This window comes from Podarcis pityusensis (genome assembly GCF_964106645.2).
Source record: "Podarcis pityusensis genome assembly, chromosome: 11".
NCBI lineage: Eukaryota > Metazoa > Chordata > Lepidosauria > Squamata > Lacertidae > Podarcis > Podarcis pityusensis.
This window is the reverse complement of record NC_138036.1, coordinates 48,817,795-48,840,744: the sequence shown is the minus strand read 5'-3', so window position 1 is coordinate 48,840,744 and position 22,950 is coordinate 48,817,795. Positions and strand designations below refer to the sequence as shown.

Sequence of the window (22,950 nt, the reverse complement as noted above, 5' to 3'; positions counted from 1 at the left end):
CGTCTTGATCTGTTTGCAGCTTGTTATTATTTAAACTTTTAAAATAATTTTCGTTTATATACATTGCAACAATTATTTAGCTATAATTGTAACATTTTTACTTTTGACTCCCTTCCCCCTCTTTCTGCAGTCCCTTGCGTTTAATTTCATCCTTTCCTGCATGCTCCGAATTGTGTTATTCTTTTAATCCTCTCTTCTTATATCTATCTTATATATGTTTTCAAAACTGCAGGTTTTTACGATAATCCTGCCAATGTCTTGATCTGTTTGCAGCTCCCTCTCTATGCTACAATTCCCATCCTCCCTAACCTCTGGTCCTACTAGCTTGGCATGATGGGAGTTGTAGTCCTCAAAAAGCAGCCGCCTTTGGGAAACCCCGCTTTAGACAAAGGCTGAAAAGACAGTGAAGATTAGCTGGAAGCGAAATATAGTGATTTATTGTGGTTAATTAACATGGGAGCGTTGGTAGCAAGTTAGCCCACGCTGGGGCATGTCTAACATGCCCCTGCGGTGCGCTTTATATTTGAAAAAGCCTTCATCCCGAGACAGCACAATGGTGCCACAATTGCATTTCCCGATAAATTGCAATTTCTGAAGTTCTGCGATGGCCAAGTCCGGCTACAACCAGGTTGCTTTCAGAAGTCGGAATGTCCTCAGGTTTATGATGTGAGATGTGTGCCTGTTCATATTCTGTGGAAAAGGAACCTGCCTTTTAATGTGTAACCTTTCGGTGGTTTTGAAACTTGATTTTGTCTATCTTTTAACAAAAATGTTGCCCTTTACCAGTTGCCACAGTCCGTTTCCTGTCCCGAATTCACAGGAGAAAGGGACACGTTAATCATTCATATTGTTGGGCTGAGAAAATGTTTGTCCTTTGGCTATGCTCCTACCTTTGGACATTCTCTTTCTGGAGATGTTTGGGTACCCTACTTGGAGGGCTCCCAAAGACATCTAGCTTGGCCACTGTAGGTAGATGCTGGTCGAGAGGGAAGAATTCCAGACCCAGTAGGCCTTCCTTAGTTATTTAACATGCATATGTATAGCCTGCTCTTTAATAATACCACGATACTATAATATCCAGAATATCAAACCATAAGAATATGGAAACATGCTACTTAGGGCTCTTGCCTGGTCTCTTGGGCAGAGTAGGAACTGCTTCTGGATCACAAGAAAAAATCTATAATTGGCTGCTAACTCTTGTGTACATCTGCATAATAATAATAATAATAATAATAATAATAATTTATACCCCACCCATCTGCCTGGGTGGGCAGCTCCCAACAGAATATTAAAAATACAATAAAATATCAGACATTAAAAACTTCCCTAAACAGGGCTGCCTTCAGTTGTCTTCTAAAATTTGTGTAATTCTTGAAATCCGAAGGGAGGGCGTTCCAGGTTACAGACACTAAAGTTTACAGACGCTTCAGGTTACAGACTCCGCTAACCCAGAAATAGTACCTCGGGTTAAGAACTTTGCTTCAGGATGAGAACAGAAATTGTGCAGCGGCAGCAGCGGCAGGCCCCATTAGCTAAAGTGGTGCTTCAGGTTAAGAACAGTTTCAGGTTAAGAACGGACCTCCAGAACGAATTAAGTTCTTAACCCGAGGTACCACTGTACTTAGAAGTGAATCCCATTGAATTTGGCCTTAAATGCACTCGGGAGAAGAAATATAATTGCCTCAATCCAGAGACGGGCAGCGGAAGGCTGCATGTTTTGTTTGATGGTCCCATCTCTCCAGAGCAAGACCACTTCATAGGAATCCAACTCAGGATCTGTGTATCATCTTATGGGTTTTTCCCACGACGGTACTGCCCAATGTGCTCATGCATGTGCCCAAAGCCTGCTTTGGTGTGCAGATTGTGGTTCTCGTTCCGCTGCAGATCAGGGTGAGTGTATTGAGATTGAGATATAGGACCATCCATACTATGTCCTTTCCCGATGTATAAGTGACTCTTGAACCTTAATCCTTAAAGCTAGAGAAGAAGCTATGTTCTTGGTGATTAAAGGGGATTGGCATATCTTTCTCTCTTTAGATCGTGACGACATATTGCCCTGCAAACAATCAGCCAATTGCCAGAGTTCGTCAGGTAAGGGTCTTTCTTTCTTTCTTTGATAAGTGCTACACTGGAAATTTTTGAAATACTCTTCACATAGCCAAAGGCTAGGTTTGGAATGTCAGTAGAGCTAATTGGGGAGGGGCTGTGGAAAAGTAGCTGAGAGCAGTGGAAGATGGAAATTTTATGGTTGTACGCTCCCTTCCTTTGCTGGATTTAAATCACATGTGTTGAAATGGTGGTTGCGCCACAGAAATGGGTTCGTGGTATATTTCCTCTTTTATTCTACCACTTCAGGCAAACTATTTCCAAAGGTTCTGAAGCTTTTTGTGTTCAAATAGCACCACCTTCTTCCATAAAACTAGAATTTGCTGGCTGGGTACATTATTTTTCCATTGCTGTTTTCTACAAGAGTCAAAAAATTACAAACGTTGTGACTCTTGTTTATTTAAAAAATATATCATTACAGGCCAGTATCGAAGACTATGAAGAAACACTAAAGAAAGCTAAGGAAGCCTGGAAAGTATGGGCAGAGGTAAGTTTGAATTCCTTAATATTTTTCTGAAATACAGGCAGCCTCCCGTTTACACAGGGGTTGTGTTCAGGAGCACCTCGCAGGTCGGCGATATCATGTGTAATTGAATCCCATTGAAAAAGCCTGCAAACGCCGACCCCCGTTCTGCCCCTTTAGTGACAGGACAACAACAACAACAACAACAATTTATTATTTATACCCCACCCACCTGGCTGGGTTTCCCCAGCCACTCTGGGCAGCTCCCAACAGAATATTAAAAACACGATAAAACATCAGACATTAAAAATGTCCCTAAACAGGGCTGCCTTCAGATGTCTTCTAAAAGTCAGGTAGTTGTTTATTTCCTTGACATCTGATGGGAGGGCATTCCACAGGGCGGGTGCCACTACCAAGAAGGCCCTTTGCCTGGTTTCCTGATGTTTCCAAGTCACTTCTGGGTTCGGCACTATTCGCTTACACACAGTCGTGCGTGCATTGAATGCGCATAAACGGGGTACATTCTTTGATGAGCCACAGACTCATTAAATTCATTTTTATTAAGCAACGCCGTTAGATTCTGATGCGTTTGCCTTAATTTGTGTGAGTCCTCTTTCTGATGCTTTATGCCTTACGCTGCCACTGTAAGCAGTTGCTATTAGAGTTGTGCTTTACAGGTGGCAGTTTGTGTGGTAGATCTGTGACTTCATTAGTACTAGAAGACTTAGACGGCAACACCAATATTTCAAAGATGCGGGTCATAGAAAGGGAAGCCACAACTTTTGAAGAACTAAAGACGCATTTTGGCACACTTGCATTTTTGAAAAACATCTGCATCTCTCGACATGCAGATTTATTTCAATTGTCTTATGTATTCTCATAAATACACACACACACACACACACACACACACACAATGGGAAGTGTTCAGAAGCATCTGTAGTTTTTGAAATACCAAATAAATTTTTCTTCGGATTTCCCTGGAATTCAGACAAGTTGTGTCACTCAAGAAATCACCCACGATTTTTTTTTTCAACTGATAGGATTAGTTACCTTGATACTTTCAGTGGTGTTAATAGAGATTGCCTCATCTGGATACACATTATTTAAACGTACGGTTTTGGACAAAGTCCACAGTGTTTCGTAAGACTGGGCTTAAACCCGTTTTTCTCTTCTTTGTCTAGGTTCCTGCACCCAAACGAGGAGAAATTGTGAGACAGATTGGTGATGCCCTGAGAAAGAAAATCAATGTTTTGGGAAATCTGGTACGGTTTGCTGCTGTGACAGTAATCGCTCTGGCTGAAAGTTTTGGGACCATGTCTAAAATACAGCCACGTCTGTAAAATAAGAAATGATACAGTTTCATTTGTGTGAATACCGTGGGGTTGCAAACCCCGACAATCGGCAACTGATCATAAGTGCTTGCAAAGTGAAGAGTTCTGCTTTGCCCTCACAATTCGATTCCAAACTGCCTGGGCCAAAATGGACCACCCGGCGCCATTTTGACAGCAGGTGATTGACTGCCCGCCTGTCAGACTTGACACATGGGAACTGAGGGGATGGGGATCCAGTCCACTGGTCGGTGCAGTTCCTTGCCTCTGATTCATATAGGGCTTAGTAGAATATTTCCTATTCAGTGATTGAACAGGACCAACATATTTCCTTAATACCGTCAGGTTTCTTTGGAGATGGGGAAGATCTCTGCTGAGAGTGTTGGCGAAGTCCAAGAATATGTGGATGTCTGCGATTACGCAGTTGGCTTATCCCGGATGATTGGTGGACCTGTCTTGCCTTCGGAAAGTAAGCATGTGTCTTTCCCTTTTTTCTTTCTGAATACATAGGTAAAGGTAAAGGGACCCCTGACCATTAGGTCCAGTCGTGGCCGACTCTGGGGTTGCGGCGCTCATCTCGCTTTATTGGCCAAGGGAGCCGGCATACAGCTTCCGGGTCATGTGGCCAGCATGACTAAGCCGCTTCTGGCGAACCAGAGCAGCGCACGGAAACGCAGTTTACCTTCCCGCTGGAGCGGTACCTGTTTATCTACTTGCACTTTGACGTGCTTTCGAACTGTTAGGTTGGCAGGAGCGGGGACTGAGCAACAGGAGCTCACCCCGTTGCAGGGATTCAAACCGCCAACCTTCTGATCGGCAAGTCCTAGGCTCTGTGGTTTAACCCACAGCGCCACCCACGTCCCTCTCTGAATACATACTGGATGCTATTAAGTAACCCAGGGCAGGAAAATCTCAGCACTGTCAACTTTGCAGCTGCATTTCACGGCTGTTATCTTGAGCATGTTGGCACAGTGAAGAAAATTTGTATTTTCTTGTATTTTCCTCCAAGGAGCAGGCTGAGCGATGCCTTCATTGGTTCCAGCGGAATAAGTTATCATCCCTATGGATCACCTTGTATAACTCCTCAAAATGCACAAATAAATGGGATGCAAGCACGAGATTCTCCTTGCCAAACCTTGCTTCCCCCTCAGAATACAAAACTAGGAAGAAGTAAGCTCTTCTGGCAGGATTGCAGCCTTGAGATAACAACAGATATAACTTTCATTGCATGGCTAACAGTTGGGTGTGGACTTTTCAATTACTCGGCTAGGAGCGCTCCAATTTTCAGTGAGCTGAGGTGGGAGGTTTAACCCTTCTCTTGCGTTGGGAGAATGAAGGATCACACCTCCACTTCCCCATGTACTGTGGTCCTAGTGAAAATCCATGCAGCTGGCATTATTTTTTCCCCCCAAGTAGCACAGGTAAATAGGTTGAAATGGATGTATTGAATAGTATATGTGAAATATGCGGCATTTATGGGTAACACTGGAAACCATGGAAGGGAAGTCCACGGGTGAAGAAATTTATGGGGTTTTTTTTGTTTTTGTGAAAAATCAATAAATAAGATTGTGGCATTTGCCTCCTATGTGAGTCATAAGGAAAGGGTTAAATGAGTGTGATGTGATTGGCCAGAGAGAAACTGATAGGAGGAGTTAGAGTGAGAGTCGGAGTATGTGGAAGTCAGTTGAGAGTTGAAGAAGGAAGAGGGAGGAATAGTCTGGGTTGATCGAGTTGTGTGGTGAGAGAGTGAGAGGAACTGTTAGGTGGAGTCAGATAGATAGTTGGGATAATCAGTTTGAAGTTGTTAGGAACGTATGGGACAGTAAAGGAACTAAGATTAAGAAACTGCTAAGAAAAATTATCTGAAACCATAAGCTTGTTCATGCCTATAAATAAACTTGATTATTTGTTAATGTTAACAACTGTCTGGACTCTGTGAGTACCCGTGAGAAACGGGTTGGTGGCAGCGAAGAAAGCAATCACAGTGGTGGCACAGGGTCAATAGACCGTCAAACATCCAGGGGCCCTGTGTGATCGCCACAAACATTTACAAAAAATATGATTTTTTTCAAGCAGGTAGCGGTATACAGTTAAAGTACTTTTATATCTTAAAAAAGAGATCTTATTTCAGATTATATAAAAGATGCCTGTAAGCACTTTTGGGCTCAAAAAGTAACGAAATCGTCCAGTAACTGGTGACCTCTTAACTTACAACAGATGTTGCACCTTTTGAGTATATTTCATGGCTGTTGGACAGCTGTTCTCCATGCTTGTAAAGACCACTAAATTGGGAGCAACCATTGAATTAGGCTCCTTTCGTGCTGGTTTGCGCTCAGTGCCGAAACATGGTTTAATGCACTCAAACCATGGTTTCTCAGGCTGACTTGTTAAGCTAAGCAGAGTCTGTAGAACCAGCACCTATGTTTTGAACACAGCAATAAGCTCGAGATTATTTTAAAAGCGGAACTTTACCGAGTCAGTCATCCTCCGAAGTATGCTGGAGGAGAAAGGGAGGGAGGGAGCCTGACTCTTCACTCAAGCTGGTTTTGGCCTTATCTGCTTGTGGAGCTCATCCTATGCAAACAGAGCTGTTTTGTGCTTTGATGCGAAGGGCTCTGCCGTCCGATTATTTACTAAAATAAGCTCGGTGCCTAAAAAAACTATCACAATAAGCTTTACGACACAGCGTGCTTGTGGGGATGGAATTTGGCTAATTCTTGTGTACACTGAGTTCCTTGGATAACGAGAAGGATAAATAGAATAAATGAAATTCTGTGCTCATCAAATGTCCTCTCCTTGGCTTTTTATTTGCAGGGCCTGGGCACGCCTTAATAGAACAATGGAATCCTTTGGGATTAGTAGGAATCATCACAGCTTTCAACTTTCCTGTAGCAGTTTATGGCTGGAACAACGCAATTGCAATGGTCTGTGGCAATGTCTGCCTCTGGTAAGCTGATCTGTCCTACTTTATGGTGACGGTTTTAACTGGTGGCCTCTAATTTAACAACGGGCGCTGCGCCGTTTGAGTATATTTCGTGCTTGTTGGAAAGCTGTGCACCACAGATGCAGAAACTGGGCGTTGATGGATTCCAACTCCCATGAGCTCAGTCAGCACGGCCAATGGTTGAGGAGGATGGGAGTTGTAGTCTAGCAACTGGCCACCTCATGAGAAGAGAAGACTCCCTGGAAAAGACCCTGATGTTGGGAAAGATGGAGGGCACAAGGAGAAGGGGACGACAGAGGACGAGATGGTTGGATAGTATTCTCGAAGCTACCAGCATGAGTTTGACCAAACTGCGGGAGGCAGTGGAAGACAGTAGTGCCTGGTGTGCTCTGGTCCATGGGGTCACGAAGAGTCGGACACGACTAAACAACAACAACAAAAAACATCTGAATGGCCACAAGTTCCCCGACCCTTCCGTATGCTAAGTATTTATTCCCTACACAGCAGTTCTCTGGAATGTACTTAAAGCAGCGACTGTTTCCATTTCTTTATTGAATCTCTGTTCAGCAGCTAAGATAGTCGCCTAGAACTACTGAGTCATATTTTTACAATGGAAAGATTATGATGCTTATTTGGTTAGGTACCCTGGCTATTGGACACTTGGGACCAAGTGAAGATGCCGGACATCTCCACCCTCTGCCTGGGGATCATTAGATCTGGACTGTTCTCACACACTAGCAACACATTCTGTAGAATTCTATCTGTTATATTTTATCTGCACAATCGGAATGAATTTCAGGAACCAAAATGCTTTTTCTGTGCAGCCTGAGCAGGAGCAGTGAATGAGATTATAGTTAATTGTTCTAGCTTATTTTAACTTATCCCACCTCACTGCTGTGCTCGCAGTTGGGAATAATTTTCTTGTATTATGAATGGTCCGTGTCACTGCTAAGAAAAAGGTCGGAACAGGCGAATATATATTTGGACTGTCCTTGAACAAGTGACTTTTTCCCTTTAAGTTCTTGAAGTTCTTAAACTAGCTGAAGGTTGTCATCTGAACCAGCCAGATGATTAACTGAGAATCAATCACAGTCAGTCCATCGTTTGAAAAACAAGACTTTAGAGTCATCTTGCCCTGAAATGGCAACAATACATTCCATATTGGCAACTGTAACTTTGGTTTAAGGAGACATTTGGCATGTAGCTTATACATCTTGAGTTTCTAACTCTGTACCCAAGTTTTAAGTAACCAAACATTGGTGGCCTGTTACTTCAAAGTTGCATGTTGTTTGGAGTTTTCTCATTTTAGCACCTGTTAAAATGAAAAGATGAAAACCTGGTAATCTACTGATTTAGGTAATTTTAGGTGTTCTAACGTAGCAGTTTCTTAAAATATCATGCAATGTTCATTTTAAAATAAGCAGTTGGGAAGAATAATCTTTCCTGGTTTGTTTCCCTCCAAAGGAAAGGTGCTCCCACAACATCGCTCGTTAGTGTCGCTGTTACAAAGTGAGTTTTCACTTATCTTTGTTGCTAGAACCTCTGTGCTTCCTTTCTGTCTCCTGTTCATTCTTCTGCATTGTTTTAAGAAGCTGGCTGAATGCTGCCTTCACTGCAGCTTGCATTCTGGGCTTCTCTGGTAGCGTCTGAAATGAGAGGTCTATGTCAACCTCCCTACTTTGGTTTCATTAGGGAGGGATGCGGATAATAATAATAATAATAATAATTTATTATTTATACCCCACCCATCTGGCTGGGTTTCCCCAGCCACCCTGGGTGGCTTCCAACAGAATATTAAAAACGTGATAAAACATCAAACATTAAAAACTTCTGTAAACAGGGCTGCCTTCAGATGTCTTCTAAAAGTCAGAGAGTTGTTTATTTCCTTGACATCTGATGGGAGGGCGTTCCACAGGGCGGGTGCCACTACTGAGAAGGCCCTCTGCCTGGTGCCCTGTAACTTCACTTCTCATGGTGAAGAAACTGCCAGAAGGCCCTGGCAGCTGGATCTCAGTGTCCAGGTATAATGATGGGGGTGGAGACGCTCCTTCAGGTCTACTGGGCCGAGGCCATTTAGGGTTTTAAAGGTCGGCACCAACACTTTGAATTGTGCTTGGAAATTTACTGGGAGCCAATGCATGTCTCTCAGGACTGGTGTTATATGGTCCCGGCGGGCACTGCAAGGTCATGTATGAGCTGCCTCTTCTCCACATAGTTCCACATCTCATTTTGGGTGGTTTCTACAAACCCTCCAGAAGAGATTTAGGGGGTGAATGTTGGGGAAGGAGGGGAAAGTCCTGTTGACCAAGCCGAAGTTGTTCTGTGCATGCTTCCAGCTAGCTCTCCGTTGAATACGACCTTTTCGTCTGTGCGTTTGGCAAGGTGATGAAAAGTCAAGTCTCACTATGTCCTGCACGTGTAATCCTTTTGCCAGTGAACCATCAGGACATCTAATGAATCTTCTTTCTTTGTTCCCTAGAATAGTTGCCCAGGTTCTGGAGGACAACAAACTGCCTGGTGCTATCTGCTCTCTGGTCTGTGGTGGAGCAGATATTGGGTAGGTGCAACGCTTGGTATTTTTATGCACAGTTTGGGAATATAGTCTGGTGAATCTTGTTAAATCTCTGTTAACCTCTTAACGGTCCTTTTAATCTACAGCTGCAAATGTTTCCTACTCTATTGACTCATTGCATCAGAACAACAACGAGGCTTCGCTTAAACTGTGATCTCCTTACTAAAGGAAAACCCATCCCCTCAGTAGACATAGATTTGACCCAACCACGCTGTCCCCTGCATATCTGCTTGGAAGTAAATTCCGCTGGGTATGGCGGGGCTCACTCCAGATAAAGGATTGCATTGTGCACCCCTATCACAAATATGATGGCTAGAAATGTCAGCTTCACTAGGAATTTGAATTTACAGGAAGAAACCACACATGTCCCTGATCACTCATTCTAAGAGCCATTCTGAACCTTCCTCAAGGTTCCATTTTGCACACTTAAAAGGAATAGCTGTCTTGTGGCAACTTTGGTGTGCTTTCCCTACAGATACAAAAACTTTCAAATATATGTGCTCCATAATCTTTGAGTGGCAGAGCGGAACGCTAAAGCGGTGGTTTCGAAATTTTACCCCTTGGGCCATTTGAAAATCGCTGGTGGTCTTGGTGACCACTTAATGATCTTTCTGCAATTGCGATAACTTTGGGCTAGATCCGGCATGAATTTTAATTGCGTTTTACGGCTAATATTTCTTTTGCTTCGTTGTTATTGCCATTTGCATTCCATAGAGTTCTGATTGTGATGCGATCAAATGCAGTGTAGGAAACAAAAGAAGCAATAGATTCGGAAAAATGAATGCACACATGGCATGGGACGGCAGAAGGAAGCTTGTTCATGCTGTTAAAAATACAGACTTTCCATTAGACAAATAGCGAAGTTGATGGCTGAGGAGTGTCACAAGAATTATATATTTAATTGGCACAAATGCAACGTGTTTTGAGAGTGAGGGGCAGGGCTCCCCCTTCCTCCCACCCTAACATACTTTCTCATTCCACCTGTTTTGCCACTGACTAAGAATCTTCCTCTGTCCTCTGTAGCAAAGCAATGGCAAAGGATGAAAGAGTGGATCTCTTGTCCTTCACTGGCAGCACCAATGTGGGCAAGCAGGTAGCGATGGTGGTTCAGGAGAGATTTGGTAAGTGGCGTAGCATGATCCAGTATCTCTTCTGAATTCAAGGAGTCTTACAATTTTCCATGTTGCCAACTGCCCCGTGTTCTTCAGGTGAAGAGCAGTACACAAATTCTAATAATAATAATAATAATAATAATAATAATTAATAATAGGCAAGTGGAAAGAGTGCTGGCTTTCTTCCATCAGAACTCTTCCTATGTTCTTACAAGAAGCATCATGCACAAGTCCTTCGCCTGCACATAGAGGAATTCTGAATTGTGGCCTGCATTAAGGGTTTTTTCCAGTTTACTAAAGAAGCTGCTTTTTTAAACAACAACAACTTTGACTCCCTTCTTCTTTTGTGAGCCTCTTTATTTATTTAGTCCATAAATTTTATACACTGCTTGGTTGTTGTTTTTTATTAAAAAAAACACCCGCTCAAACCGGCAAAGTCATTATGACAACCGGGCGTGAGGAGGGCATATTCCTAGCTAGGAATTGTGGGTAATGTTCACATGGCTTACTGCTTTTTTATTTCAATAGGACGGTCTCTGTTGGAGCTTGGTGGAAACAACGCTATTATAGGTAATTAATATTTTCATTAAACGTTAAAGCCGGTCTCTGGCTGAGTGAATGTGCATGGCCAATGGCTTTGCTGCACGTATTTAGGATTTTCCTGGAAATTTGAGTCCATGTGATTGACTGAAACCCAGGCTCTGCTTCATGATGAGCTGCTGGTGTTTACATTTAAGAGGGTGCTCAAAATCTGTTTTGAAGTGGCACTTAATAGCCTTTCCTTTCAACTTCACTCCACCAAATGAAGGTCTTTTGCTTCATTTGTTACTTGCCACGTTCCTGTCCAAAATTCTTCAGAGTCCTCTTTGGCCTCCTAATGCCATCGAATAAGATTCCAGAGAAAAAACTGGGGTACCCTTGTTTTTCTTGAGCATAAAGTTGGGGGCCAGATGGCACCTCCAGTTGCTTTGTGGCGTTTGCTACAGTTCCAGATCAATGGTAGGAGCAGAATGGTTGCAGAGCTATTATATGTGGATTGGAGTTGCAGTTCAGCAACAGCGAGAGGGCCAGAAGTTCCCTATAGAAGACGTTTCTGCTTTCTCTTTTTTGTACAGTGTATGTTTTGCACTATCCAGTTATACTCCACTGTGTACCTGTCTCACCAGATCCGCGGGGAACTGGGCGATTCGCCTTGATTCAAAACAATAGGGGGTTTTCAGTTGTTACTCAGAGTAAAAAATTAGAGTTGAAATCAGTGGATTGAACTTAGTTATGTTTGGTGATTTTAACTACTACCTACAAGTTTTTTTGGGGGGTTTTGGGATGCGGGTGGCGCTGTTGGTTAAACCACAGAGCCTAGGACTTGCCGATCAGAAGGTCGGCGGTTCGAATCCCCGTGACGGGGTGAGCTCCGGTTGCTCGGTCCCTGCTCCTGCTAACCTAGCAGTTCGAAAGCACGTCAAAGTGCAAGTAGATAAATAGGTACCACTCCAGCGGGAAGGTAAATGGCGTTTCCGTGTGCTGCTCTGGTCCGCCAGAAGCGGCTTAGTCATGCTGGCCACAGGACCCGGAAGCTGTACGCCGGCTCCCTCGGCCAGTAAAGCGAGATGAGCGCCGCAACCCCAGAGTCGGCCACGACTGGACCCTAATGGTCAGGGGTCCCTTTACCTTTACAAGTTTTTTTATGTGTGTGGCTGTTGGCAATTCTGTACTCTGAGGCCTTTCAGGTGTTTTGCTACTGCCTATAAAGGCCATTGAATGCTTTCAGAATCAAAACCTGCTTCTATCTTCCCTAATGCTATTTTCTTTTTTGAAATCATTTTTATTTGGTTTTACAAGTACAAAGTTGTAAAAATCCAAATATATATCCACATACAGAGATTCCTCCGAATCTTGGGACTCCCCGCCCCCTTTATGGGGTCCCATTTTGAACATTTACAACTGCATATTCTTCCATACTCTTAACTTTTATATCAATCCATCTTGTCCATGGTATTCGTTACAAAACAAGTGAAATCAAAATCCTGCCAATGTTTCCATCTGCTTACAGTGGTCTCCTAAACAACTTATAAAAATTCCCCCATTCTTTTGTAAAGTTTTTGTCCTCTTGGGTTCTGAGTTTTCCAGGCATCTTTGCCATCGCTCTTCCCTAATGCTTCTTGACTGACTGCTCAGACTGTCGGTGAGAGTCTCCTCCGTCTCCCCAGTTGCATCTGAATTCTCCCCTTTCTGTATCTTCTCAATGCCTTGCAGTCTTCGACGATGCCGACCTTCAGCTGGTCATTCCGTCGGCCCTTTTTGCGGCTGTGGGGACAGCAGGCCAGAGATGCACAACTGCCAGAAGGCTGGTAAGAAGCGCTGGGATTTCCGTGTCTTCTCCAAATGCCTGTTTGGATGGTAGTTGGACGCCTGCAGTGGCGTTAGGAACAGTTGTGGCTTGTGCCCAGGGCTGGATTTAGGTTTGATGAGGCCCTAAGCTACTGAAGGTAACGGGGCCCTTTATATGTCCAGCTGTCCTTTGTCAACAACAAATTGCTGCTGTTTTTTGTGTTGAATATATGCTGTATGGTATTTTATGGACCTAATAGGTATCTAAAGCCATTTGCACATAATAAAATACAGTGGTACCCCTGGTTATGAACTTAATTCCTTCCGGAGGTCTGTTTTTAACCTGAAACCATTCTTAACCTGAGGTACCACTTTAGCTAATGGGGCCTCCCGCTGCTGGCACACGATTTCTGTTCTCATCTTGAGGTAAAGTTCTTAACCCGAGGTACTACTTCCGGGTTAGCGGAAGTCTGTAACCCGAGGTGTTTGTAACCCGAGGTACCACGATATGTATTTTAATATTAGAGAACAGGTACAACAGCTAGACCTACATTCAACTGTGCTGCGCTGCAGTCTGCAGCTGCCTGCTACATGTGGCCATGCAGCCAGTCCGTGCAGAATGTAGGCACCCTATATATAGAAATCAGCAAACCAGTGATATTTTAGGGAGCAGGCAAGCAGGCCGGGCCCATTACTTCCATCATAGGAGCCTACACAACCCAAAACACTGTTGCAGTATGTAGGTTTTATTTTATTTGTTTTTTACCTTATATTTTTGAAATGTACATCCAGGTTTTTTTGCCTTTAATTTTTTTGGGGCCCCCAAGAGAGTGGGGCCCTAAGCTAGAGCTTGTTTAGCTTATACGTAAATCTGGCACTGCTTGTGCCCGTTGGGGCTGGTAGGTTGGCAGGCCAACGGCTCGGTAGAGCCAGAGCCCAACAGTTGACAGAGCCAGGTAGTTATCGCTTTGACCCCCTCTTGGCCATCCTCCTTGCTGGGATTGTGCAAAGGGTGACACTTCCACTAAGGAAAAAGAAGTGAGTAAGCCTGACTGACGACGGACTGAGCTTGGTTTGTCCTAAGGCAGGCAAAGGCAAACTCGGCCCTCCAGATGTTTTGGGACTACAACTCCCATCATCCCTAGCTAACAGGACCAGTGGTCAGGGATGATGGGAGTTGTAGTCCCAGAACATCTGGAGGGTCGAGTTTGCCTTTGCCTATCCTAAGGGACCAGCCTCCACCTGTTTGTGCATGCCTGTTGCTCCCCTTCTCCTGCCTGAGCAACACAATATCTGTCCAGTTCCAGGAATGAGTTGTCGTCTGAGTGCATCAGCAGTTTTAAGCACTGCTCACTCTGTAACGGTCTGACTGCCCGTAGAAACTTTTCAATGACGGACTTCCTATTGGCCGCCCGTTATGCTGGAAGGGAGCTCTTTCGCTTGAAACATAAAAAATTAGAAATTACTTGAAAGAAAACAAATAGGCCTAGGATTAAATTAAGTTATAATTAAATAAATGGGATTTGGAATGTTAAGAAAACTGAATAAGATGGACCGTAATTGGAAATTGTTTTAGTTTAATAATGATATTGGAAAGCTGTTACTTTTAACTACAAGGAAACTCAGAAGGGAGGGACTTGAGGAAGTCAACCAAGATGCTTAAAAGGTTGGACTTGTGAAGAATTGAGTTAGTTGTTATTGTTTATCTGTTTATTGTTCCTCTTTCTAAAAAAAAGAAAATAAAAGAAAAAAGAAACTTTTCAATGAATCATTACATAACTATTAGGTATGCTCCTGCTGCATTACTATGTAATTTATGTGAAAATACTCCACATCATAATGATGGAATGCTCCGTTTGTTGTCGTTTGTGTATGCCTTCCATCATCATTAATATAATAATAACAACAATAATTTATTTATACCCCAATAACAATAATTTATTTATACTGGGTTTTCCCCGCCACTCTGGGCGGCTCCCAACAGAATATTAAAAACACGATAAAACATCAAACTTTAAAAACCTCCCTAAACAGGGCTGCCTTCAGATGTCTTCTAAAAGTCACATAGCTGTTTATTTCCTTGACATCTGATGGGAGGGCGTTCCACAGGGCGGGCGCCACTACCAAGAAGGCCCTTTTAGCAAAGAATGGAACCAGAAGAACTCTGGTTAATTCCGAAGCGATTATCTTTCTTTAAATTTGTCTCCAGCACAGTTTGGATTGGTGCGGTTCTGTAAAAATGATACATATTTTTTCCATCTTTCAAGCATTGGATAAATTTTGCTTGCCAAATGAGCCATGCTTAGCCAACAGATCACAGGCTTCATAGCAGCCTAGGGAAAATCCCAAATGTTCTTTTAATAGTCTTTTTTTTAATTCCAAAACCATTAGTTCTAAACTCAAAGGGGGATATCTTGTAGAGCAAGATTTCCCCTCCTTCCCCCCTGACCTGTTTTCCAAATCTCCTATGGAGGGTCCATAAGCTTTTCAAGGTGTATTTTGGGATGTTGGGGCTGCAGGAGGAGAAAAGAAAGACCCATTCTATTAATGGATGTCTGCTTGTGCGTGATGTTTGATGTCTCCCATTATTACTGCTCGCTTTTGAAATAAGGTTATTTAAATTCTGATCAGATCTCCCTAGTTCACAATGAATAGGAAAATACAGTTCTGAATTGCAGGCTTATGCAAATGAATAAAACCCAATAGGTGCAGCAGAAATGTTGGCACATCTCATTTAAGTCAGCAGTTACTTAAAACCTCATGGGTTTTAGAGAGATTTAGGAGAAGTACCTAGCTTTCTCTTGATTGTGCACAGTGAAATAATTCCACGTTTTTTCCTTAAAGACCAAAATGTGCACTGGATTCTAAGTCTTTGATTAAATGTTTTAACTCAAAGTGCTATTATTTGGCTTTAGGCAGACCGAAGTTCTTCAAATTCTGTTTTATGGTTTGCCAGACCATAAAGAGCCATTTGTATGCAAAAGGAACTGAATTCTAGAGCCTTTCGCTACTGCTGTTTGAATATGTTGGGCTTTGTTAATTTCCGCTTTAAACGTCTTGGCAATTTTACCCTGAGATGGTGAAAGAATTTGCCAGCTTTCAAAAATGCCATCTGGTTGAGAAATAGAATGTGCATTTCTCAGTACAGTGGTACCTCGGGTTAAGAACTTAATTCATTCTGGAGGTCTGTTCTTAACCTGAAACTGTTCTTAACCTGAAGCACCACTTTAGCTAATAGGGCCTCCCGCTGCTGCCGTGCCGCTGGAGCACGATTTCTGTTCTTATCCTGAAGCAAAGTTCTTAACCTGAAGCACTATTTCTGGGTTAGCGGAGTGTGTAACCTGAAGCGTATGTAACCTGAAGCGTCTATAACCCGAGGTACCACTGTATGTATCTGCGGAGAAAGAGGAACTTGCCATAACTTAGTTTGATATCAAGGACAGCATAAAAATGGAAGTACTTTACAGTCGTATCTTGGTTTTTGAACAGCTTAGTTCTCTAACGTTTTGGCTCCTGAACACCACAACCCCAGAAGTGAGTGTTCCGGTTTGCGAACTATTTTTGGAAGCTGAACATCCGACGGGGCTTCCACGGCTTCTGATTAGCTGCAGGAAATTCCTGTAGCCAATCAGAAGCTGCACTTTGGTTTTTGAACATTTTGGAAGTCGCACTTTGGTTTTCAAACGTTTTGGAGGTCCTACTTCCAAGGTACGACTGTATTGGCATTTTCAACATTCGGAACAAACTTATAGCAGCCCCATTGTTCTCTGCAAGACCTTGGAAGTTAGCACCTCTGTTGCCAATCTTCAACCTATTTTTTTCTTCTAATGTTTTATTAGTTTTTGCATGAAAGCATCCATGATGAAGTGGTGGAGAAACTTGTAAAGGCGTACGCACAAGTCCGTATTGGAGATCCTTGGGACGGTAAGAGCTCCTCTTTGCTCTGGGAAGCATTGCATGGTGGTTCTTGGTTGCCATTGGAGTTTGGGAGAACTGAACAGTTGCCCACTTCCCAAACTGCCATTTCGGGGGGGGGGAGGAGCGGCTTTCTTCATAGCTCTGCCTCTTCCTTACAGGATTACCTGTTAGGTGTCTGAGAAGAAACTCTGTGCGCACACGTGTGTGTGGGGGGGGGGGGGTTTGAACCACCCAAATGCCTTGCCCAAAACGTTGCTTCTCTTACTTAGGAAGGAGAAGTTGCATTTTGGCGCAAGAAAATTGCTTTAAGCAGCTCCAACTTGGGCCAAGCCTAGCTAATCTGAACTTCTTTCTCTATATATGTATATAATGGTTAAAGAAGAAAGTCTATGAGTCATGGTGGAGGGGAGAGCATGTATACAACTTCAACAGGGCTTTGTTTGTTTTGTTGCTATTTTGTTAATGTTGTTAATACTGTTTTATAGATCTGAATAGTGCCATACTTTGTGAATCCTATAATAATATAATATAATATAATATAATATAATATAATATAATATAATATAATATAATATAATAATATAATAATATTATAATGAGTTGGTGTAACTCAGGGGTCAGCAAACTTTTTCAGCAGGGGGCCGGTCCACTGTCCCTCAGACCTTGTGTGGGGCCGGACTATATTTTGAAAAAAAATATATGAACGAATTCCTATGCCCCACAAATAACCCAGAAAGGCATTTCAAATAAAAGGGCACATTCTACTCATGTAAAAAACACACTGATTCGTGAACCGTCCGTGGGCTAGATTTAGAAGGCGATTGGGCCGGATCCAGCCCCCGGGCCTTAGCTTGCCTACCCATGGTGTAACTGATGTTTAACTTATTTTTTAGTTGTTTTGTTAATAGTGTTACATAGATGGTAATTGTTTTATTTGGGATTTGGGATTGTTTTCCTGTTGATTTGGTAAGTATTCTATATGATTTATGCTGTATTCGTGATGTTCTGTTATGTTATTTTTATCTTCTGTTTGTAAGCCGCTTTGGGATTCATTTGAATAAAAAGGGGCATAGAAATAGAAAAAAAGAGAAAAAGATCTGATCCTATTCACAGTGCAATAGTCCTAGGTATTATTTGGATTTCAACATTGTGATATATCAGCAGCTTGAATCCCTTGATATGCTGATATATCACAATGTCTGGAACGTATCTTGGCTGCTTCTTCCTCCTTAGGGTTGCCGTATCTTGAAGACCAAAAAAGAGGACAGCACAAACCGCTGCCAACCTGAGCCCCCCACAAAAAAAACCCCAGACGTTTCCTTTAAAATGTAGAAATCTGGTAATATAAAAAATTAGAAGTCACTTGAAAGCACCAAATAGGCCTAGGATTAAATTAGGATTTAATTGTAAGTAAGTTGGATTTAGAACAGTAAGAAAAGAGAATAAGATAGTTAATTGCTGGAAATAATATTAGTTTAAGAATGATATTGGAGAGCTGTTACATGCAGATACAGTGAAATTCAGAAGGGAGGGATCTGAGGAAGTCAATTAGCAATGTAAGAGAAATTGGGTTTTAAAGGGATATGTGTTTTAAGATTTATTTATTTTTATTTTTTAGTACTGTATTGTGTTTTCTTTTGTGTTTTTTCTTTTCTTTTTTCTATGTTATATTTGTTATAATTGTGGAAAATTCAATTTAAAAATTTGGGAAAAAATTTATGTAGAAATCTGCCCAGATGACCATGTTGGCCCCCAAAAGAGGACATGTCCAGGTTTTCCCAGACATATGGCAACCTCGTTCCTCCCCACCTAAGCTTCCCGCCCCCTAGCCAAGTGAACCCCGATACCGCTGTTGCTCTCATGAGCTGGAGGGACTTCTTTAAACGGTTTAGCGGAAGCAAGAAAACCTTTTTGTGCCCCAGCTGAACAAACCACTTTGTTGCTCTGTTCGCGTGACACAGTGGGGCTTCTTTAAACAGCTCAGCGGAGGCACGGAAGCCTTTTTCCGAGCAAGTTTCATCACAGCTAGAGGAAAGTTCTTGGTCTGCCTCTGTTCTGTGGTTTGCTGCTTCCTGTGGGAGCCTGGGGAGAGCTCAGCAGGCAAAGCAACAGACAAAAGCATTTTCTGGTTTCGAGCGGTGGATCGTCGGGGCAAAAATTTGAACCAGTTACCATGTTGTGGATTGAAATCTGGTTCTCAATGATCTATCGCCAGATTGGCTAGGTCTATAGTGCAGTTCTCTTTTTATATACACATACAACATATACAGTGGAACCTCTGTTTTCTAATGTCTCAGTTGACTAATGATTCGGAACTTGAATGCCGTAAACCCAGAAGAAAATGCTTCCGTTTTCAAACATGCTTCCGAAGTCGAACCTTTGAGGTGGCTTCCGTATTGAGTTTTCGGTTTTCATACATTTCGGGACTCGAAGGGTCTTCCAGAGCGGATTACGTCTGAAAACTGAGGTTCCACTGTACAGTCATACCTCGGGTTGAATATGCTTCATGTTGAGCGTGTTCGAGTTGCGCTCCGCGGCAACCCGGAAGTAACGGAGCGCGTTACTTCCGGGTTTTGCCGCTCGCCCATGTGCAGACACTCAAAAGGATGTCATGCGCAGAAGCGGCGAAAAGCAATGCATGCGTGCGCAGACGTGTCATTGCTAGTTACGTTTGCTTCTGGATGCGAACGGGGCTCTGGAATGGATCCTGTTCGCATCCAGAGATACCACTGTATATGCATGTTTTATACATGTTTATTTGCTTTTCTGTTTTATCATATAATTAGTGCATAGTATGTTACAGGCAAACACATGGTATTATGAAAGGGGGGGAATCACATAAGCATAAAACATTTCTGTAAATAATATATCTTGAATTAATAATAGTAGCATAACTAGGTCCTCCAATTTAATTCACTCTTATAAACCTTAATTTTAACTCCCCTTCCACCCTTTCTCTGGTTTCCTATCTGTTGGTCTTTTTGACTGCATTTTCTTACTTTACTAAATTATGTTCATTACCTTTGTCACATCTACGGCTGAGTATTTCTTTCCCCTGGTCTGTTACACTTATTTTCTTGTTATAATATTTCCCCCATATATTCTTTATATTATGTCCAGCCCTCTTTTGAATTCTTAATTGTCTTTATTTCGAGAGAAGAATGGCACCTTAGAATATTGGAATATATAGAACTTTATGGCATGACAAATAGATGAAGAAATATAGTGCAGTTCTCAAGACGACACAACGGTAGGCATTGTGGTAAATGTGAGCTGTGGGCCCTGCTCAGATATACACTTTTCTTTTCTTTTTTGCAGCAAACACCCTCTATGGCCCTCTGCACACGGAGCAAGCGGTGAAGTTGTATGTTGATGCCGTGGCCCAGGCCAAACAGCAAGGTGGCTCTGTGGTCTATGGTGGGAAGGTGATTAATCTCATAAATACTTGGAAATCTCTCTATATTTTCCCTGCGATTACAAAAAAAGTTAAAGCTGTCATCTTGAACATGTTTCTCCCAACAGTGGTGCACTATTTTTCTTGGAGGATAAAATCTGCTTGCAGGATGGGTCGATGATTAGTTTTATTTCTGATCAGGGTTTTCTGGATGACGGATAATTTTAAAACAAAGCCCCACCGTAAAGCCTAGAAGGTGAAATTCCTTGGTAGTCGTACTCTGAATGCACCCACTGATATCCATGGGCTTTTCAAAGTTGATGGGGAATCTACTGTCTTTGTGAGGTTACGAGTTCTGCTGAAAGCAAGCCGTTTTAGTGAAATGCTCCAATGAAGCATCGGGCATTTAATGTATGATCTGTCTTGCCCGAAAGCAACTGGTGCCATTTTCTTCTCCATCTTTTCCATTCCAGGTTATAGATCGCCCCGGAAACTATGTTGAGCCGACCATTGTGACTGGCCTTCCACATAATGCGCCGATCGTGCAGACGGAGACGTTTGTCCCTATTTTGTACGTAATGAAATTTAAGGTAAGTTTGGGTGTTAAAGACTCTCTTTCTTTACATGTTCAAAGGCGGTAGCATCATGAAGAAGGGAGGGGAAATTAATGGTCCATAAAAATGGTGCTGAATTGCACGAGTCAGCATCCGAGTATTGGAAACCTTGAAATCCTTTCAAGTTTTGATTGGCAGCTGGCAACAGAACATTGAGTTGGTGTATTTTTAAGATGACATTTATTCAGGGACATTTGTCACCAAATGGTGTTAAATATGTTGGCCATAGCATGGGTTGTGTCAGGCAATATATATTTTTTCTAATAATTTTTATTAGATTTTCTGTTTTACAATTTCAAATAAACATTTTACAAACTGTAAAATATCCAGTGACTTCGCGTCTTCTCTTTTCATGGTCCATTTTACGTACCCGACGTCCCTGGATATTTTACTATAACCATTCAAATTAGTTTTCCACTTCTACATCCATCTAAAATTATTTACTCTGTTGAATTTATCTTAATGCTGCCAGCATTTTCAGCTGTATACAATTATTTTCCATATATTCAATAAATGTTTTCCAGTCTTTTTTAAACGTGTGTTCTTCTTGCTCTCATATTCTATATGTTAAATCTGCATATTTTGTCAAATTGCCAATCCTCAAATTTAGTCAAATTTGTCAAATTTAGTTGGGACCTCGCTCACTTTCCAATTTTGGGCTAACAAAACACGGGCCACAATTTTCACATATAAATAACCTTTTCTGACATCTGGGAATTTCAGTCTGGGTTATCCCCAACAAAAAGGATTCTGGGTTTTTTTTGGGGGGAAAGTACTTTTAAACATTTTTTTCAATTCATTATGGATCATTTCCCAATACCCTTTTACCTTTTTACACGTCCACCACATGTGGAAGAACATTCCCTCCACTTTGTTACATTTCCAACACTTATCTGATTCTCTTTTATAAATCTTAGCTAATCTACTTGGAGTTAAGTACCATCTATGAATCATTTTCAAATAGTTCTTTCAATGAATAACATGCAGTAAATTTCAGGTCACTTTTCCAGAGTTTCAGATCTATATTGTGTCCTGTATCTATTGCCCAGTGTGTCATTGAAGCTTTAACAAGCTTGTCTTTCATTTCCCATTCTAATAGAAAACTATAAATTTTAGACAAAAGTTTATCCTTACTTTGCAAGAGTTCTTTTTCAGATTGTGAGCTTTGGTCCAAAAATCCATTCTTTCTATCTAATTTAAACATATCGTGTAACTGGTGATCTTGCAGCCAATCTGTAACCCAAGGTTTTCCTTGGGTTGTGTCAGGCAATTTTGGGGCATCCTTAATTTTCCTCTCTCGAAAACCAGAGCTCAGGGCGAAAACTCTTGAGCTCCAACACACAACCAAGAGGACTATGAAAATTTGGGAGGATGGAGCAGGGTACTTTAATTAGAATGGTACTGCTCTCACAAAACAACAACAGGAGCATTCAAAAAAGAGTAAACTAACTGATAATTTGGAAAGGAAGGGTGGGCTGGAAGAACAGGGAGCTGAGAAGCAAAGGAAATGAAGAAAATACTTTGGTCTGAAAGAACCATTAAATGTTCAGTCCTCCAAGTCAGAGACAAAATTTGAAAAACCTCAAAGAGACATATGAGACAAGGCTATATTCCTCCTCCAAGGAAGAGGGCTTGGAGAGTCTGGAAAATCCTTCCCTTCCCTCATTTATATGATGTTAGTTTCATGTTGAACAGCTGCAGTGCCATGTTCATTTTTTAAAAAAACAATAGTAATAATAATAATAATTTATACCCTGCCCATCTGGTTGGGTTCCACTCTGGGCGGCTCCCAACAGAATATTAAAAAAGCGATAAAACATCAACCTTTAAAAACGGGCCTAAACAGGGCTTCCTTCAGATATCTTTTAAAAGTCAGTTGTTTGTTTCTTTGACATCTGATGGGAGGGCATTCCACAGGGCGGGCGCCACCACCAAGAAGGCCCTCTGCCTGCTTCCCTGTAACCTCACTTCTCGACTCATTTAACAATGTGCACTTTCATTTCCAGACGGAAGAAGAAGCCTTCACATGGAACAATGAAGTAAAACAAGGTCTCTCCAGCAGCATCTTTACCAAAGATTTGGGCAGGATATTCCGCTGGCTCGGGTATGGCTCTTCCCTTTTCTGTGGACAAAGGTGGGGGATATTCTATTGGAGGGCGGGGTATTTA

The 22,950-nt window shown here is 42.1% G+C and overlaps 1 protein-coding gene across 1 annotated transcript in view; it reads left to right on the top strand.

Moving 5' to 3' along the window:
* Positions 1-22,950, top strand: part of ALDH7A1 (aldehyde dehydrogenase 7 family member A1) — a 29,082-nt gene that overhangs the window by 858 nt on the left and 5,274 nt on the right. The window contains exons 2-15 of the mRNA XM_080972794.1: positions 2,038-2,091; positions 2,528-2,593; positions 3,754-3,834; positions 4,246-4,369; positions 6,715-6,847; positions 8,309-8,353; positions 9,324-9,401; positions 10,440-10,537; positions 11,057-11,098; positions 12,782-12,876; positions 16,696-16,780; positions 20,093-20,199; positions 20,642-20,758; positions 22,789-22,886. Of these exons, the coding sequence (XP_080828920.1) occupies positions 2,038-2,091; positions 2,528-2,593; positions 3,754-3,834; positions 4,246-4,369; positions 6,715-6,847; positions 8,309-8,353; positions 9,324-9,401; positions 10,440-10,537; positions 11,057-11,098; positions 12,782-12,876; positions 16,696-16,780; positions 20,093-20,199; positions 20,642-20,758; positions 22,789-22,886 (1,223 nt within the window). The remainder of the gene's footprint in view (positions 1-2,037; positions 2,092-2,527; positions 2,594-3,753; positions 3,835-4,245; positions 4,370-6,714; positions 6,848-8,308; positions 8,354-9,323; positions 9,402-10,439; positions 10,538-11,056; positions 11,099-12,781; positions 12,877-16,695; positions 16,781-20,092; positions 20,200-20,641; positions 20,759-22,788; positions 22,887-22,950) is intronic.